We start from the raw sequence: 17,727 nt of genomic DNA, 5'->3' as shown, positions 1-17,727 counted from the left end.
CCCCCGGCCCCTCCTCCCTCAGACCCAGGATCCAGGCCCCCGGCCCCTCCTCCCCCAGACCCAGGATCCAGGCCCCTTGTTGCCTCCTTCCCAGAAGTGCTCCCATTCTAGCCTCCCAGAGGCTTCACCTACAGTCCCCTCCCCCCCACGCCCCTGCACCTAGGTGTGTGCTGCCCTGGGCTGAGTTTGAGGTGCTTTTGTGCATCTGCCACCCCGTGGAGCCTGGCTCCACGGCCCTGGCCTTGCGCTCCACTATCGACCTCACCTGCAGCGGCCATGTGTCCATCTTCGAGTTTGACATCTTCACCAGGCTCTTCCAGGTCAGGCAAGGCCAATGCCTGAAGCCCAGACTCTTGGGTCCTGGGGGAGGAGGGGCTGGGGGCCTGGGCTTGTGGGTCTGAGGGAGGAGGGGGATGGGGGCCGGATTCCTGGGTTCTGGAGAAGGAAGGGTCTGGAATCTTCTGAGTCAAAGATATTCCTGAGGGTATATCTTTGGGAGTGAGGGAGGTGTCTGGGTTCTTGGACTCTGGGAGGCACTAGGGGTGTGGGCTGCTTCCTCAGCAGCCCCTCCCTGACCCAAGCACTGCCCCCCCCTTAGCCATGGCCAACACTCCTCAAGAACTGGCAGCTCCTGGCAGTGAACCACCCAGGCTACATGGCCTTCCTCACTTACGATGAGGTCCAAGCACGTCTGCAGACCTACAAAGACAAGCCAGGCAGGTAAAAGGGCCAGGACTCAAGAGGAGAAGGCTGCCGAGGGTGCAGGGGTCTGGGTCCTCGGCTGGGGTGTCTGGATGGCCTAGACATCCTACAGAAAGTAAGAAGCGAAGGGCCGCAGTGCATGGGACCCCAGAGAGTGGAGAACTCAGAGGTAGGATGCTGAGTGCCCCCTACAACCTAGGTTCTCCCGGGACCACCTAGACCTGCCCACGATCTAGCAGCTAAAGGGACAATACCTGGTCTGGCAAGGGGGCCTGAAGACCCTGCCCCAAGATAAGATTTGTTTCTGATAGGTTAGAGCCCATGCAGTACCATCTGTTAAATATTTTAAATATGACCTCCCTCCTTCTGGGAAACCAGACACCTGAGTCCTTAAAGTATTTCAGGCCAGGAGTTCTGAGCTGTTGGATCCCTCTAGAGGGCTAAAAATTGAGGGACTGAGCTCCCTGGAAGTTAAGGGAATAGGATGTCAGATTCCTAAGTCTTTGCAGGGCTGAGGTGCAGGGCCCCCAAGATGGTATGTATTAGCACTCTTCCAGTTGTACTTCAAACTGGTGTAAAGGGAAAGAAAAAGAAATGAATTAATGCCCATAGTTGAAAAGACTAGGTGTGGGTTTCAGGCACAGCTGGATCCAGGTGCTCAAGTGCTATTGTCAGAAATCAGTTCCTGTTCTTCCCCTGCTTTCCTCTTTGTTAGCCTCATTCTCAACCACAGTCTTTCCTCATGGTGGCAAATGGTTTCTAGAAGCCCCAGCTTTACACCCTACCAGCTTATCAACCCCTATAGAAATGGAGTGCCTTACTCCTAATACTTCCAGCAAAAGTCCCAAGGCTGACTCCCATCACTATGGTCGGGGTCCTGAAATGGACTGGTTGACCAAGCCAGAATCAAATTTGTCTAAACCCCAGTGAAGGTGGAGGAGGAGCCAAGCAGGTGAACACAGCAGACATTCCCTATAGTGGCAGACAGGGATCTAGCGCCTCATTGCCTAGAAGTTTATAAGGGAGCAAGGACTTAGAGACCTGGATCCCCGACAGGGTGAAGGGCCGGCAAGTTCCAGAAGGGACAGCAGTGACCACTCCCTCACCCCATCCCTTCCTACCTCTTCCTCCAGCTACATCTTCCGGCCCAGCTGCACTCGCCCGGGGCAGTGGGCCATCGGATTCGTGAGCTCAGAAGGCAACATCCTGCAGACGATCCCTCTCAACAAACCTCTGTTCCGGGCACTCCTGGAAGGACAAAAGGAAGGCTTGTGAGTCACCATCCTAGCAGGGGGAGGGTGTCAACAGAATGCACTTCGAAAGGTCATGCATGTAGAGCACTGCCCAAGTTCACCACGCCTGAGGGCACGGGGTTCGCAGAGTAGACAACATAAATTTGCAGTACTACAGTGTGCCAGCAGGTGGCAGACAAGGGTCCAGAGGAAAGGGCACCTTTTCTAGTTCCCACAAAGCTGCCCTGTTGGGCTAGTAGCCGCTCTCAGGAGTGTGTGGGAGCTGGGCACAACCGCAGTGGTCCCCTTCCTTGGACTTGCACTCAAGGGCTTTTGCTTCTAGATATCCATATCCTAGTCTAGAATTTAGACTGTTGGAGCGGAAGGAGAACTGGGCAAAAAGCTAGACTGGGGTTTTCAATCTGTAATCTTGGCTGCCCCAGGGCCCCTCTTTCGGAATCTGCCTTGGGTACGACGGGAGGGGAAAAATTGGTAGGTGAGGTTCCCAAGTCTCACCCTGGACATTTAACCAGAGCCTCCTTAGCTAGCGGTCATACCTATATGATACACTATGAGATACATGATGGATACATACATGGATGATGATAGATAGATAGGTAGGTAGGTAGATAGAGAGACAGAGAGCGAAAGAATGGATGGATACATAGATTAGATAGGTAGGTAGTTAGGTAGCTAGGTAGATGGATGGATAGACGGACGGACGGACAGACAGACAGATAGATATGCAGTTGATTCTCGTTATTTCTCATTATTTGTGGTACTTCTGTTCTACAGAATCGCAGCCAACACTGAATTAGTGAATCCTGAGCCGTTGCTCCTAGGGGAAATACAGCTGTAGGTTCCTGCCAGATTCTGGTCACATTTTTGTCAACCAGTCACTACATAATAACCTTTATGTGTATTTCTGTTTAAAGACACCTAATTTAATACATTGATATATCATCGATACATTCACATGGAACTCACGGCCCGCAGCACAGTAACTGACACCTGAACAAAGCTCATCTCCCACACGTATTTTCTCCATAATGTACATCACGGCCTTCCTGCACTTAGGACATGAGACGGCACTTCAGCGCTCTACTTGGGGGGCATTTAAGCCAGCCAAGTCACGGAGAAAAAGCATTAAAATGTGAAAATGGGGCACCAGATAGACTGTAAAATGGACACATTTACAGTATGAGAACTGAAAGGAAAAGGCCAAATGTTGCCTTGTTCATCCTCAGCTGGGAGCGGGCCTGGCCATGAATGACTGTGAAAGTGCCACAGGGAGTGTTGATTTTGAGGTTCCAAATACATTTTAGCAAGTAGGCAAGTCTGCAAATTACAGAGTCTGCGAGTAATGAAAATCGTGTGTGTGTGTGTGTGTGTGTGTGTGTACGTATATATATGTATACACATACCCAGACATATACTATCATATCTCTATCTGATAACTGAGGACACTTTGGCACAGAGAGACAGAGACACTTGTCCAGGTCACACAGCTCCTGAGCTAATGAACTGGGATTTGAAGCCAGGCAGCCAGGCTCAGAATTCGGGCCTGACGAATAAAGTACTAAGTTCCAGGTCAGATTTCAGTGGAGGATTCCCAGAGTTAAAATAAGTGTGAATACCATCCATCTGGTTTAACCCCCCTGCCCTATGTATATACACACACACACACACACACACACACACACACACACAATTTTAGAGGCGGGAAAATCAAGAGAGAGGGAGCAGGGGACCCCAAGCTCTTTCTACCACACAGCAAGACAGTTTTCTGGGTCTAACATTGATCCTAGCAGTTCCCCTCTCACTGGGTACTTATGCGTGGGGGCAAGTCCTGCTTGTTTTCTGAGCACTGTCTTACTTAATCCTCACCACCCATCTTTGCCTTAGGCACAATTATGTCCATTTCACAGAAGAGAAAACTGAGGCCAGAGAGGTAGAGTTGCCCAGCTCAGGTCACACAGTGTATTCGTGGGAAGCCGTACCAGGGCCCAGGCCGGGGTGCCTGCACTGCTCTACCTGGGCGGCCAGGCAGAGCCACCAGCCTTGGGGGACCTGTGGCCCCGAGTTGATCTGGGGGTGCAGTTATGACCTGGACGGGAGACCCAGGGTGTGCAGAGCCTTCTTGTGGGCTGACCTGGAGCCAGGCTCAGACCTGGCCCACAACCCTGGCTCTGCATCCCTCCAGGCCTCACCCTGTGGCCTCAGGCATCGCCTGTCCCACGCTGAGCCCCAGTCACCCTCTGTGAGGTGCGAATAGTGTAGACAGAGTAGGGGGCTCCTTCCAGCCCTGTGGGCCGAAGACTCTAGGATCTGGTCACTCCCGCAATCTGTGACTAAGATGCTGTTACGCTGGGACCTGAAGACTCTAGGACGGGTAAAGTTCTGGGAGGTCTGGGCCTGAGGTTTGATGTTTCCTGGTTCTCATGCATCTGGAGTTTCCAGAGCTGGAGTCACTTAGTCTGTCCTTCTATGGGGGTCTGAGGGGACACAGCCCTACCTTGGGGGCCTGAGAGGACACAGCTTGCCCTAGAAAATCCCAATTTCAGGAGAAGGGAGGGAAAATATCCCCAGGCCAGCTATGCATTGGGGGCAGATGCTCCAGGGCAGGGTGAGGGGTGCTGGGTGCTGGAGGGCCCCTCGGTACCCCCTCTTCCCTTCCCCCAGCTATCTCTACCCAGATGGGAAAAACCACAACCCGGACCTGACCGAACTCTGCCAGATGGAACCCCATCAGCGCATCCACGTGTCAGAGGTGAGGGCCAAGCCCGGCCACCCTCCCCGGCTCACCGCCCACCGCCCCCATCCACTGCACCATGGCTCAGGGATCCCCTCCCATGACTCAGGCCCTGGACTCCCAGAGGGCTTGGGGTTTTGGGCGGGCTTGGAGGCCACGTGAGCTGGGGTAAATCAATCATTTGGCTTCTCTGAGCCTGTCTGTTCCTCCCCTGGAAAACACACCTCCTCCTGCCTCTTACCCAGGGGTTTTCATGGGAATAAAACCAGGAAATGATACCGCTGAGATAATCAGAGCAGCTAATGCACTTTGCGCACTCACTAGAGGTAGACCCTGTGTCAGCTTTTAGCCTTCCGGCCATCCCATGGGTGAGAGACGTGACAAAATTTTGAGTATAAGTATATCCCGTGCAATATTCGGGACACACTTAGATCTCAAAATATATTCATTGTTTATCTGAAAATCAAATTTAACAGGGCATCCTGTATATTGGCTGAATCTGGCAACCCTGAGTGCAGACCACCCCCCAGAGAACAAGTCCCATAACAAAAGCACATGTAGGAGGCATTGGGACACACGGCCTTGAACTTTAGGGGAGGCTTCAGGGCTGGTGCAGAGGTTTGGGACTTACTTCCTGTGGCCCGACTTGCATCTCCACGGCTGATATCACCATCCTCGTCATCCCCATCTCGCCTGCCAGGAGCAGCTGCAGCTGTACTGGGCAATGGACTCCACGTTTGAGCTCTGCAAGATCTGTGCCCAGAACAACAAGGACGTGAAGGTGGAGCCGTGTGGGCACCTGCTCTGTAGCCGCTGCCTGGCTACCTGGCAGGTGGGTCCGACCCTGCCCTGACTTCCCACCCGGTCCCCCCCTCCCTATAGTAAAAGCCCCTAGAGGATCGCCCACATGCCTCGTCCATCACATGGGGAAACTGAGGCCCAGGGAGAGGAGAAACTTGCTCCATTTAAGCCTCTGTCTCTCTCACTCTGCATCTGTCACCTCTGCTTCTCCTTCTCCAGTTACATTATTAGTGGAAGATGCTACATTGGCCCTGGTGTGGGAGGGGCGTGCCTGTGGGACAGGCCACAGTAAATATGACCAGGCATTCCTAGCCCGTAGCATTCCCTCTCTGGGTGATCTGGGGCCAGTGGCTTTACCTCTCTGAGCCTTAGCTGCCTTCTCAGGGGAATGGAGCTGATGGTAGTGACCTTCCAAGGGAGGATCCAGGCCCTCGGAGCTTATCATAACAAAGACATCCATCTCCCGGACACAGCGACTAGCAAAACAACTAGATAAGGAACTAGCCACCCCGACCCTTGAAGTTTCCCTTTAGAAAGCTCTGAGTAACTGAGCATTGGAGTGGTCCTGCTTCTCTCTTCCCGTACCCTGATTCTTGCTCTTCTGCTTTAAATTTGCCAACAAATAATGAACCCCAGAAACCCTAGGCACCCCATTCGGCCCCTAATAAAAGCAGAGCTCCAGATCCGCCTCCCTCCCTGCCTCTCTCCCTTCCCTCTACCTGCAACCTCCCGTACCCTCCAGGACCTGTGAGTAATAAATCTTGTTCTTCAAAGTTCCCTGATAGTTGATGCTGAGATGCGCCCTGCAGTCATAGTAAGAACCAAAGGGCTGGCCCAGCCATGACATTGGCCCCAGTGGTGGTGGCAGGGGGGTGTCTGTGGGGCTCCCCACAGTGAATACATATGGCCCAGCTACATGTCTCAGGCATTCCCAGCCCATAGCATCACCACTGTGAGGCTGAGACCTACACAGCACCCTGGCTCTCCCGGGCTCCTCCTGGCCTCGGGCTCTGGTCCAGCCCCTCCTTTCTGCCCTGCATGTCTCTCTCCATCTTTCTCTCTTCATAATTCCTCCTCTCTCTCTCCGTTTCCCTCCCTCTGTCTGTCCTCCCCACATCACTCTGTTGGCGATAAAGGCCCCTGTAGTCCCAGGGGACCTGGTGGGGAACAGGGAGACCCTGATCCTTTCCCTCCCCACTCCCCCAGCACTCCGACAGCCAGACGTGCCCCTTCTGCCGCTGCAAGATCGAGGGCCAAGAGGCTGTGAGTATCCAGGAGTTCCAAGCCAGCGCCACTGCTGAGGATTCAGAGGACAGCAGTGACAAGGAAGATAAGGAAGACGAGCTGGAACAGGTAAGTAGGGCCAGGCAGGAGCTGGAACTGGAATCCCTAGGGTCTGAGGGAGGAGGGGCTAGAGGCCGAGACTCTGGGTCTGAGGGAGGAGGGGGCTGGTGACAGGATTCTGGGGTCCCAGGGGCATAGACTTTTGCATCCCTTAGGGTCTGGGGCTATGGCTTTCTCTAGTATAACCCTCTTGAGGGTAGAACTTAGTCTCATTCTCCATGCTACCTCCAAAGCCTAGAAAGTGCCTGAATGCTGGGCCTCCAGGCAGGGGGACATGTAGGTGAGAAGAAAATGGTAACTCGTACCCCCCTCCCCACCCTCTGTCTCCCTTAGGTGACCCCCTCAACTCCTCCCCTGCCCCCTCGGCTGGATCTGCCCCCCGAGAGTCCGAGAAGCAAATGCCAGCTGAAGGTGGTGAGTCAGGCACTGGTCTGAGGTGGGCAACTTGGGTCCCATTCATCCCTGGGGTCCCCAGTCTGACCGGGTGCTCAGGGGTACAGGCCAGGCACTTGTTCTTTGCACCCATTTATGAGGTGCCATCTGGCATCCACACCTCTGTGGCTTCTTCTCTTCTCTCCCTTACTCATCCCCCCTCATTGGCTTTCTGGCTCTCCTTCCAGCATCCCAGGTGTGCCCTACCCTACCCCAGGGTCTTTGCACGAGCTGTCCTCTCTGCCTGTATCTCTTTTCCGCAGGCTCACTTTCTCATCTCATCCTCTCAGGGAGGCCTTCACTGACCACCCTATTGAAAACAGCGCCTCTGTCCCTCCAAGCCCCTGCCCAGCTGCATTCTCTCAGTCCTTTGCACTGGCTGGCAGAGTGTATGGTCTGTTGTTTTCTGTCACCGTTAGCAGGTTGTCACCTTCCTGAAGGTTAGGACTTTGCCTTATTCTCTGTTATATGAATCGTGCCTGACACATAGTAGGTGCTCAATAAATAGGTGTTGAATGAATCGATGGAATGAGTCCTCGCAACAACCCTATGAAGTCAAAAATGTTCCTCTCCTCATTTTCCAGAAGAAAAAAGCTCAGAGAGGTGACTGCACCTGCCCAAACACACAGCCTGAAAGAGGAGAAACCTTAAAAACCCCCAAAATCATCTGCTTATTTTTCTAAGTGAGCCCTGGCCTTGCTTTTTTCTTCCCCCCACCCCCTCACCCCCCGCCCCCCAGCTTCCGAGCCCCTGGCTTCCTGGGGTGCAGGGGGTGGGGAGGTGGGGGGGGGGTCTCTGTTAGCATCTCAGGCTGAGTACACACCAGAGCCAATCAATACTGGGCGGTCTTCAAACAAACAGCTCAGGAAGTCTGGGAACATTATTCAACCACAGCAAACAAGAGAGCCAGCTGGGAGGGGGGCAGGGGCGGTGACACCAGCCAGGGAAGCTAAAAACAGATCCTGACCTGCAGCCAAAAACAAATGGAAACATTCAGAGGCACTCGGCCTCTGAGGACAATGAAGGGGGACAGAGGATGACAGGCACCTCTGGCCAGATGGTCACACCTATGCCGAGGCAGCGCCCTCCGCCTGGCAGGCCTTTTCCTCTTTTTCCCAAACCCTGCCTGATTCAAATTCCAGTCAACTCCTATTCCTTCATTGTTCAAAACATGCTGCAGAAGAGAGCGTTGGGTGTGCTACTTCCCAGCAAGGTGACTGTCGTAATGAGAATAGCTAACATGCGTGTGTAACTCCTGCTATACGCCTGGTGCTGCTTTTTAACGCAGTTATTTAGTTGCCATGACAACCTGATAAGGTAGATGCTCTTATGATCCCTGTTATACAGAGGGGTACACTGAGGCTCCAAGATCTCAAGGTCACCCAGCTCAAAGGTGAGAGAGTCAGGACTGGAACCCAGGCCCCTGGCTCCAGACTCCAGAATTCATCCTTGATTTCCTTGTCTGTGAAATGGGCGTGACGCCAGTCCCTGCCATGAGGGATTCATCCATCCATCACTGGATGGATCCCCCGGCTAGACATGCTTCCTCACAATGCTGTTCTCCAGCAGAGAAATCCCCTTCTAGGGGTTGACACCATCATTCAAAGGGACCCAGGCACCTCGCTGTGGCTACGGGGGACCGCTCCCATCCTCAGTGTCTCCATGTGGAGAATAGGGACAAGCGTGGCATGGGCCCCAGGGGTTGTGATGAAGTCAGCAAGACTGGGCATTTGTAACCTGAATCAGATCCGCTCCCCCCACCTCTTAGAAGCCCCCAAGACCCCAGGACTCCAAGAATTAAGGCCAACATCCTCTCCATCAGCCCATAAGGCCTGGGGATCTGACCCCCTCCCCACCTCTCTGACCTCCTACCACCCCTTCAACTCCTTTCCAGCAACAATGGACCCCCTGCTGTTCTTCTAACCGGCTCACCACCCGCTGCAGCGCTTCTGCCCACGTCCTTCTGGCACTGAGGCTTCTGTTCAATTTTCCCCTCCAAGAGGCCTTCTTCCCCAGCCACCGTCATGTCTGATCACCTCCCCCACTCTCCCCCTCCACTATTTCAGTTCTCTGAAGGACACCTAACACGCTGGGATATTTCCTTGTTCATGCACTGATGACTCACGTTAAGCCTCTTGCTTAGTAGACTGTTCGCTCCATGAGGACAGAGATTTTTGTCTATCTGGTTCCTGGCTGACTCTTCAGAGCCCAGGACAGTGCCGGACACACTGTAGCTGCTCAGGGAATTTGTGGGAGGAATGAATGAATGAATGAATGGGTGGATGGACGGATGGACAGACGGCCAGATGGATGGATGGGGGGACAGAAGGGGGAATGAATGGGTGGATGGATGGATGGTCGAATGGGTGGACAAATGGGTGGATGGATGGATGGATGAATGGATGGATGGACAAACAAAAGCGTTTTCTAAGCAAGCCAGAGGTGTTAGGGGGAAAAAACAGCATGGACTAGGGGCAAGACCCTGCCATACTGCCCGCGCCCCCTCCCACCCCCCCACCCCCGCCATCACTGGGTTATCCCTGTCTGGGCCTGACAGCTGCAGCTCATTTGCGAAACTTCTTAATCTCCTCCCCTCCAGGCACCTCTGGCGCTCCCCAGACTTCGAGGCCCTCTAACCTTGCCAAGATTTTGGACTGAGGCCTCAGCCTCATTGGAAATCACCTCCAGCCCCCAGGCCAGGGAGGGCGCCAGAGGGTAAGTGGAGAGGGCAGCTGGGTTCCAGGACTCCTGGGTCTGAGGGAGGAGGAGGTGGGGGAGGAAGGGAAACACTGGTCCTTGGAAATTGACATCCCTCCTTAAATTCTCCCTCCTGCAGAAACTCCTAAAGGGAAAGTCTCCCCTCCATCTGCCCCTGAGGGACCCACGAAGGCCTGGATGCCAGGTGAGGGCCTTGCACCGTCCAGGTTCCCTCCCCTCAGCCTGGCCCTACCTGCCCCACCCCACCTGGATGTGATAGTATCTAACCCACCGCTCTTTCCACCTCACAGGGCACCCAGATGTGCTGCGAAAGGGAGCCCCAGGGCATGGAAGGGGTTTGGGAAGCGGAAATAAACTGCCAAGCCGGGTCTGTCCTCTGGTTTGTGGAGAAGGAGCGTAGTGGCCACCAGGGGGCAGCTTGGTGTCGGGAACGGCAGTCCCCGAGGCCTGATCCCCACCTGCTTAACCCTAGTGTCTGGGGTTCCGAGAGCTGAGAGTGGGAGACCCAGCTCCTCCGGATCCGGGAGTCTAGACTCCCAGACCCCTCCCCTCTCAGACCCAGGAGTCCCGCCCTCAGGACTTAGGAGTCCAGAGTCCCAAGTTCTCAGAGAATCAGGCATTCAACTCCCTTTCCCCAGCATGGAAAAAAAAAAAAATTCCCGGACCCAAACCCAGATATCCAAGGCAAAAAGAGCCCACATTTCCTTGAGAGTTATTTATACACCCGGTCTCCCCACAATCCATTCTCTTCCCTCTCTTTCCTCCATGCCTCTTGGGAAATTTCTTCCGGAGGAGCAGAGTGGAAGTGTCTCCCGAAGGGACCCAAGGCTCCCTCTGTCTAAGTTGAAACCGCCTGGCATCCCCTGAGCCCCTGCCCTGTGCCCAGTCCCAGGCCGGGCAATGCTGGGCATGTGGCAGTAGTCACTGCCCTCCTGGGGCTCACAGTCCGGTGGGGGAGACAGAAGTGTCCCCAGACCGTGGTGACACAGAGTGGGCAACGCTGAGATGAGGGCAGCCCAGGGGGCTGCAGGAGCCTGGAGCAGACAGCTGACCCAGCCTGGGAGGTCAGGGAGGGCTTCCAGGAGGAGGGAATGTCTAAGCTGAGTCTGAAAAGATGAGAAAAAGGTATTTCCGTGTAAACAGAGCATGGACGCATGCGTCATGGATTTAGTTCCAAGCAACAGAAACCTCCTCTGGGGCAGGAAGGGAATTGACTGAGAGGACTCAGGATCACTCAGATTCCCAGGAGTGATTAGAGAGCCAGGATTGGAAAGTGATCAAGAACACGACAGCAGCTGGCCTCCAACCAGAGCCCAGCCATGATCACACCACAGAACCCGTCTGATGAGGATACACTGGTGCCCCAGTGACCACTGGACCTTGGTCATCTCTCTGCCTCTGCTGCCCCGGAAACAGGCTGCGTCTGCTAGCTGTTACGTGGAACAAATCACGCTGAAACTTATTGGTGAACAACAGTAATCATGGTTGCAATGGGCCAGGATTGGGGTAAGGGCTCAGGATTTGGGGGGGTTCTGGCTCAGGGTGCGATCAAGGGGCGCTTGCAGCAGGGCAGCTGGGGGCTGGACAGGCATCCCTCTGCAGTCTCAGACCTCGTTTGCGCTAGTTTGCACTTCCCCACGGCATGGCTGCCTCCGGGTAGTCAGACAGCTTATATGGTGGCCGAAGCCTTCACAGAAAGTATTCCAGTGACGCAGGCAGAAGCTACATGGCTTTTTCGACCTAACCTTGGGAGTCATGGAGCGTCACTTCATGCCGCATTCTAATGGTTACGTGCGAGTCACAAAACTGCGCAGATTTAAGAGGAGGGGACATAGGCCCCCATCTCTCAGTGGAAAGAGTGTCAAGATCAGGTTGTACACAAGTGTGTGGGGGGCGTCCCTGGTGGCGCAGCGGTTGGGAATCTGCCTGCCAATGCAGGGGACACGGGTTCAAGCCCTGGTCCGGGAAGATCCCACATGCCGCGGAGCAGCTAAGCCCGTGCACCACAACTACTGAGGCTGAGCTCTAGAGCCCGCGAGCCACAGCTACTGAGCCTGTGTGCCACAACTACTGAAGCCCGCGTGCCTAGAGCCCGTGCTCCGCGACAGAGGAGCCACGGCAGCGAGGAGCCCGCTCCCCGCCGCTAGAGAAAAGCCCGCATGCGGCAACAAAGACCCAACGCAGCCAAAACTAAAATTAATTAATTAATTGATTTTTTTAAAAAAAGAGTGTGTGGGATGAGAGCTATTGTCACAGCCATCTTTGGAAAGTAGAATCTGTCCCAGCTGCCACAGCAGGAATAGATTAGCCAGGCTCTGTTTATTTGGCATTGCTAGCACATGATTCCAAAGTATCACGGGATTCGCCAAGCTTAGCTCACCTGAGCTACAACAGAGGCAGGAAAGAAACGTTTGTCCTTACTGGTTTCAACAGAGGGTAACAGGCTTTCGGATGGCAGGGATTCTTTTTAATGTGGGAAGGGGATACACATGCCAGTCAACCCTCCCTCCAAAAAGCCCACGACCATCCAGCCCTTTGAACACTCAACATCAGTATGTATCCTTTGCTCTACACTTACATTCTCTTCCCCCAAAAGTTCTTTTTTTTTAATTTTTTTTTTAATTTTTGGCTGCGTTGGGTCTTCGTTGTGCCGCACGCGGGCTTTCTCTAGTTGTGGCGAGCGGGGGCTACTCTTCGTTGCGGTGCGTGGGCCTCTCACTGGGGTGGCTTCTCTTGTTGTGGAGCACGGGCTCTAGGCGCGGGGGCTTCAGTAGTTGTGGCTCCCGGGCTCTAGAGCACAGGCTCGGTAGTTGTGGCGCACGGGCTTAGTTGCTCCGCAGCATGTGGGATCTTCCCGGACCAGGGCTCGAACCCGCGTCCCCTGCATTGGCAGGCGGATTCTCAACCACTGCGCCGCCAGGGAAGCCCCTGCCAAAAGTTCTTATCTAAGCTCTCCCTGCACAACTAACTCTTGTACAACAAAAACTTTCTCTTTTTTTCTTTTCCTTTTCAACCTGATGAGGGGAATTTATTCTTGGTTTTTCTCATCAATATTTTGTTACTGTCAATGTACAGATGCTTACATATATATATTTAATCATCACTATCATTTCTTTCTTTCTTTTTTTTTTTTCTGACAATGCTGCGTGGCTTGCGGGATCTTAGTTCCCCAACCAAGGATTGAACCTGGGCCCTCAGCAGTGAAACCTCAGAGTCCTAACCACTGGACCACCAGAGAGTTCCCTCATTTCATATTTCTGATGCTCTAACACACCCGGAAACTTTCTGGGACCCGGAACCTTCCTGGGAACAAGATATGTATATTTTTATCAACACAGACTTTCAGTAGTTACCATTTTCCAGTGCAAGTCTGGAATCATTGGGGGATAGACATTCCCCCTCCAAATGTGTCATGATCCCCATATTCCACAAGCTGTGAACCAGTTTTAGAGTTAACCATCCCACGCTACAGTGTAAGATAATGGGATAAACATAGAGAAAAGATAGGACTTGTTCATTAAAATGTATAAGTATCTACACATGGGACAGCATGGATGGAATTGGAACATTCATTGATTCCACAAATACTTTCTCAGCTTCTCCTCACACCAACCACTGTTCTAGGCACTGGAGATATAGTGGTGAACAAAAAAAAGTTCCTGTTCTCTTGGAGCTTCTGTACAAGACAACAAAAAATAAATATGTGGTGGTGATAAGTGCTACAAAGGAAAAACGTAGTGAGATAAAGGGCTGGGATAGCAGGAGTTGCTAAATGAGATTGGATGGTCAAGGGAAGCTTTGTGATAAGGTGATAGAGTAGAGATTTGAAGCAAGTCAGGGAGGGAGCTATGGCAGGAAAGAATGTCCCAGGAGAGGGAAGAGCAAGTGCAAAGGCCTTGAGGCTGGAACACGCCTGACGTTGGAGGAACAGCATGGAAGCAAAGAGACCACCGTGGCAGGAACAGAGCTAGCGAGGGGGAAGAGAGGGGCAGATGGGGTCAAGGAAGTAGAGGACCAGAGCTAGGACCTTGTGCGCCATGGAGAGGACTTCAGCTTTTACTCTGAGTGAGAGGAGCCGTGGAAGGGTGCTGAGCAGAAGAGTTACAGCAGCTCACTCGCATTTTCATGGGATCCCTCCGGCTGTTTTGTGGAAATAAATTGTAGGGGACAAAAGGCAGGTGATATTTCAGTACTAGTTTCTGCAAGTCTGCGAGGAACCGTGCTGGTATTTATGACTTCCCTCCTTCATACACACTCCATAGAATCCTCACCTAGAATCTCAGCTGGTTGGACTCTTGAGGAAGGTGGAAGGGAGGGTGCTGATGAGAGGGCGCCTAGCATCCCAAGCAGTAGGTAATTGAGCCAGGGCCAGAGCCACAGGGGAGTGGGTGCCTGGGGTCATTGTGTGTAAGCTTGTCCCAGGGAGCACTTTGGTCCACACGCGAGTTTACATGTGCGTCCTGCGATGATCTAGTGCGGGTGGGGTTTGCACGTGAGGCTGTGTGCTTCTGCGTTTGAGCCTTGCAAACCTTCCCTGAGCGCCTGCTCTGAGCCTGGCCTTTGCAGGGCAGTGTTGGGGACACAACAGTGACCGAAACAGCCCTGGCCCTCCCCTCACTGGCTCCCAGTCCAGTGGGGGAGACAGACTTGTCCCCAGACAGAGATGACCCAGAATGGGCAGGGCTGGGGTGGGGGAGCCCAGAGGAGGCACCTGACTCAGCCTAGGGGAGCAGAGAGGGCTTCCTGGAGGAGGGGATGGTGCGGCTAATACTAAAAGGTTACCTCTCCCAGTATAACAATTGCTGTCCTGTATGCACAAAGTAGCCTTGACCAGTCTAACCAATAACTCCGAGGCTGACCTGTAATCTAAGACTTCCCTGGTGTCTGACCAGCGACCACCCCACCCCCAGCTGATCAGAGGCCCGGGGAACCGCTCCCAGCATGACCAGCTGCCCCCTATTCTGACCAGTGTTGAGGGCTAGCTTCTCCCGGGTAACCAGTGAAATCTCACCCCCGGCCCCCAGCCAGCGTCTAGGGATTTGCCCCAGTCAGGCCTGGCTTGTGAGGAGCTGTGCACAGTCTGATCTGTGATCCCAAGTCTGACCTGTGACCCCTCCTTCTGACCCGTGGCAGGGGCTCCTCCTCCCTTCCCTCAGGTGCCCTGGCCTCCTCCCCTCCCCCACTCACCTGCTACTGCCAGCCTGATTCTCTTCCCCTCCCCCCAAAGTTGGGAGGGAGTGAAGGGAAGAGGAAGGGGGGGTGGCATTCCTGGGATTCCCTGGATGAGGGGAAGAGAGGGAGGGCCCTACGGAGGAGAGCTGAGGAAGGCGCACCCCACGGCCCCAGTGTCTATCACAGAGGCCTGGGCAGACCTGGGATTTGAAGACCATTAGACACAAGAGATTGAACTGGTGGGTTCCAGGCCACTGGTCAGACAGGAAAGCAGCCTGGCGCACCGGCCACTGGGGAGGCTTCACAGGGCATACTGGGAGAAGCTGTTCTAGGCCTCTGGTCAGGCCGGGGATTGCTGGTTGGACCGGGGAGGCCAGTGCAGGCCACTCGTTGGAGCGGGGCCAGCTGTTTTAAAACGATGAGGTGAGCCCAGGCCACCGGCCATGGTGGGAACGAGTCCCCCGGTCAGATTGAGGGGGAGAGAGAGGGTCCGCGGTTGTCCAGTGAGGTCCCCCGCTCGGGACACCGGCTGGACTGGTCGGTCAGGCCACCCGCCGCGGGCGCTGGTCAGCCTGAGGCTGACACCCCGCGGGCTGGGGGCGAAGGGAGCCCTGCTCCCGGCTGAGCGCTGGGAGGTCGGCTGCGGGCAGTGGGAGGTCCTGGCCCGGCGCCCGGGTTTTGGGGGGGACGAGGGGGGCCGGGCGGGGCGGGGCGGGGCGGGGCGGGGCTCCCTGGGGCGGGGCCTTCTCTCTTCAGCCCTGCGGCCGCCGAGCCCCGGCCCGGGCTCAGTTGTTTCCTCCGCCGCCGCCGCGCCCGCCGCCGCCCGCCGCCACCTTGAACATGGAGCCCCCGGACGCCCGGGCCGGGGCGCGCAGGGCCTCGCGGGTGCTGGTGCTCGCGCTGCTGCTGGGGGCGCACCCAGGTATGGCTCGGGCTGAGAGCGGGCCGCGACTCAGGGGCGGCCCCTGGGGGCCCCCGGGAAGGGAAGAGGGGAGGGGCTTTCACCGACCCAGGAAGCCTGACCTGGGGACCCCAGGGAGGGGGGATATGGGAGCATGGGGTGCCCCTCCCAGTGAGAGACCTGGGGACAGCCAGGCAGAGGGGCTGGGGATCCCCTGCAGTGGATTAGAGGCGACCTGAGAAGTCGCGGGACCCGGGAGCGCGGGCTCTCCTCTCCCTCCCCTACTCAGACCCTGGGATCTGCCCCCAGAGGTCCAGGCTTTCAGTGGCTGGAGATTTCCCCGGCACAGAAGAGACCAAAACAGATCTCCCCGCTCAAAAGTTGTCAAGTTTTGAGAGGGTCAGGGACGCTGTGGCTAGAAACCAACAAGTTACATGCATTTGAGGGTTCTCCCCCATGTAGATTCAGAGCCCAGACTCAAAAGGACCCGCCTGCCCCGCCTCCACCTCCATGGGAAAGGGCTGGAGCACCAGCCCTGACAGCGGACCCAAGTGTTTCCAAGTGACAGTGCCCCCTTCCCGGAGGCCCCAGATAATAAATCCACACACCTGCATGGTGGTGGGGGGAGGGGAGGAGGCCCCGCGGGACTGGCAGCAGAGAGGCAGAGAGATGAGAGAGCTGGGGGAGAGAGAGATCTCTTCGTCCGCCGTTGCTGTCCGCCGCTCAGACCCAGCCCAGGGCACCAGCCTGGTCCCACCTCCCTCCCAGGGGGCAGACCTGAGCCACAGGTGGGTGCCTGGGAATCCAGGCCCCTGGCACAAGCATGGCAAATAGTGGGTCCCCAGGGGCAGAGCTGGGCCAGGCTGGGCGGGGAAGGGAACGGAGGTTCTAAGAACTGAGGGCTCAGGCCAGGATGCCAGCCCAGAGAGTGAAAGAGCTTGCTTTCCCGATGCGAGCAGCTCTGTCTGCCAGGATCCTGGGACAGGAGTGCCAGCCCTCAGCTCCCTTCTCCCTCGGGACCCAGGATCCGGGGCCTCAACCCTGTACTGTTCTGAGGTGACACGCTGCTCTATCAAAGAGTCAGAGGGGCCAAGGAGCGGGCAGGGGGCTCGGGCAGGTCTGAGCCAGCCTGTCCCTCCCACATTCCTGAAACCTGCCCAGCCCTGTCCCCCTCACCGCGCCCACACACCCACCCTGCCTCAGCTCCGGCCCAGCCCCAGCCTCCCACTCCTGAGGGAGAGGGCCAGGGGCAGGGCCGGGCCACATGGAGACTGAGAGAGACGCAGAGACCGGGAAACTAAGAGATGGAGACCCACGGGGAGGGGCACAGATGCAGAGGCGGCGACTAAGATGAGAGAGAGACGGTTATCCCACAGCCCTGTGCCAGGCCCTATGCAAAGTGCTGGAGGCAAAGGAATGAGCCCACCCAGCCCTGCCCTTGAGGCACGTTTGGTCTAGTGAGAAAAGCAAGGACAGACATGATTTGAGCCCAGGAGGATTGAATGGAGGCCACTGGGGCCCTGGGTGGCCCAGGGGAGGAACGCTTAGTTCTGCAGGTGAAGGGCGAGATGGAGAGAAACGCTGATGGGATCTGAAGCTCAGAGGCGCAGAGATGAGAGATGAAGGGAGAGAGGAGCTGGGTCCTGGGCGGGGAGGAGTGGGGGGGCCGGGGG

The 17,727-nt window shown here is 55.5% G+C and overlaps 2 protein-coding genes across 4 annotated transcripts in view; both read left to right on the top strand.

The window, feature by feature from the left end:
- The window catches only part of CBLC (Cbl proto-oncogene C), a 14,594-nt gene extending 4,239 nt beyond the window's left edge, over nucleotides 1–10,355 (top strand). The window contains exons 3-12 of one of the 2 annotated variants that reach the window (XR_008616489.1): nucleotides 164–320; nucleotides 599–720; nucleotides 1,836–1,973; nucleotides 4,617–4,704; nucleotides 5,387–5,518; nucleotides 6,694–6,840; nucleotides 7,165–7,245; nucleotides 9,863–9,978; nucleotides 10,100–10,165; nucleotides 10,272–10,355. Coding sequence is in view for 1 of the 2 variants with exons in the window: in XM_055082123.1 (XP_054938098.1) it covers nucleotides 164–320; nucleotides 599–720; nucleotides 1,836–1,973; nucleotides 4,617–4,704; nucleotides 5,387–5,518; nucleotides 6,694–6,840; nucleotides 7,165–7,245; nucleotides 9,863–9,978; nucleotides 10,100–10,109 (991 nt within the window). In the remaining variant the exon portion in view is untranslated. Of the gene's footprint in view, nucleotides 1–163; nucleotides 321–598; nucleotides 721–1,835; nucleotides 1,974–4,616; nucleotides 4,705–5,386; nucleotides 5,519–6,693; nucleotides 6,841–7,164; nucleotides 7,246–9,862; nucleotides 9,979–10,099 lie in introns of both variants that reach the window. The other variant, XM_055082123.1, reaches the window with a different exon arrangement.
- A 5,577-nt stretch (nucleotides 10,356–15,932) lies between these two features.
- Nucleotides 15,933–17,727, top strand: part of BCAM (basal cell adhesion molecule (Lutheran blood group)) — a 9,649-nt gene continuing 7,854 nt past the window's right edge. The window contains exon 1 of one of the 2 annotated variants that reach the window (XM_028483324.2): nucleotides 15,933–16,075. In XM_028483324.2, the coding sequence (XP_028339125.1) occupies nucleotides 15,994–16,075 (82 nt within the window). In that variant the 5' untranslated portion in view covers nucleotides 15,933–15,993. The remainder of the gene's footprint in view (nucleotides 16,076–17,727) is intronic. The other variant, XM_028483323.1, reaches the window with a different exon arrangement.

Source organism: Physeter macrocephalus, unplaced genomic scaffold (genome assembly GCF_002837175.3).
Source record: "Physeter macrocephalus isolate SW-GA unplaced genomic scaffold, ASM283717v5 random_18, whole genome shotgun sequence".
Lineage (NCBI taxonomy): Eukaryota > Metazoa > Chordata > Mammalia > Artiodactyla > Physeteridae > Physeter > Physeter macrocephalus.
This window is presented reverse-complemented; position numbering and strand designations above follow the sequence as displayed.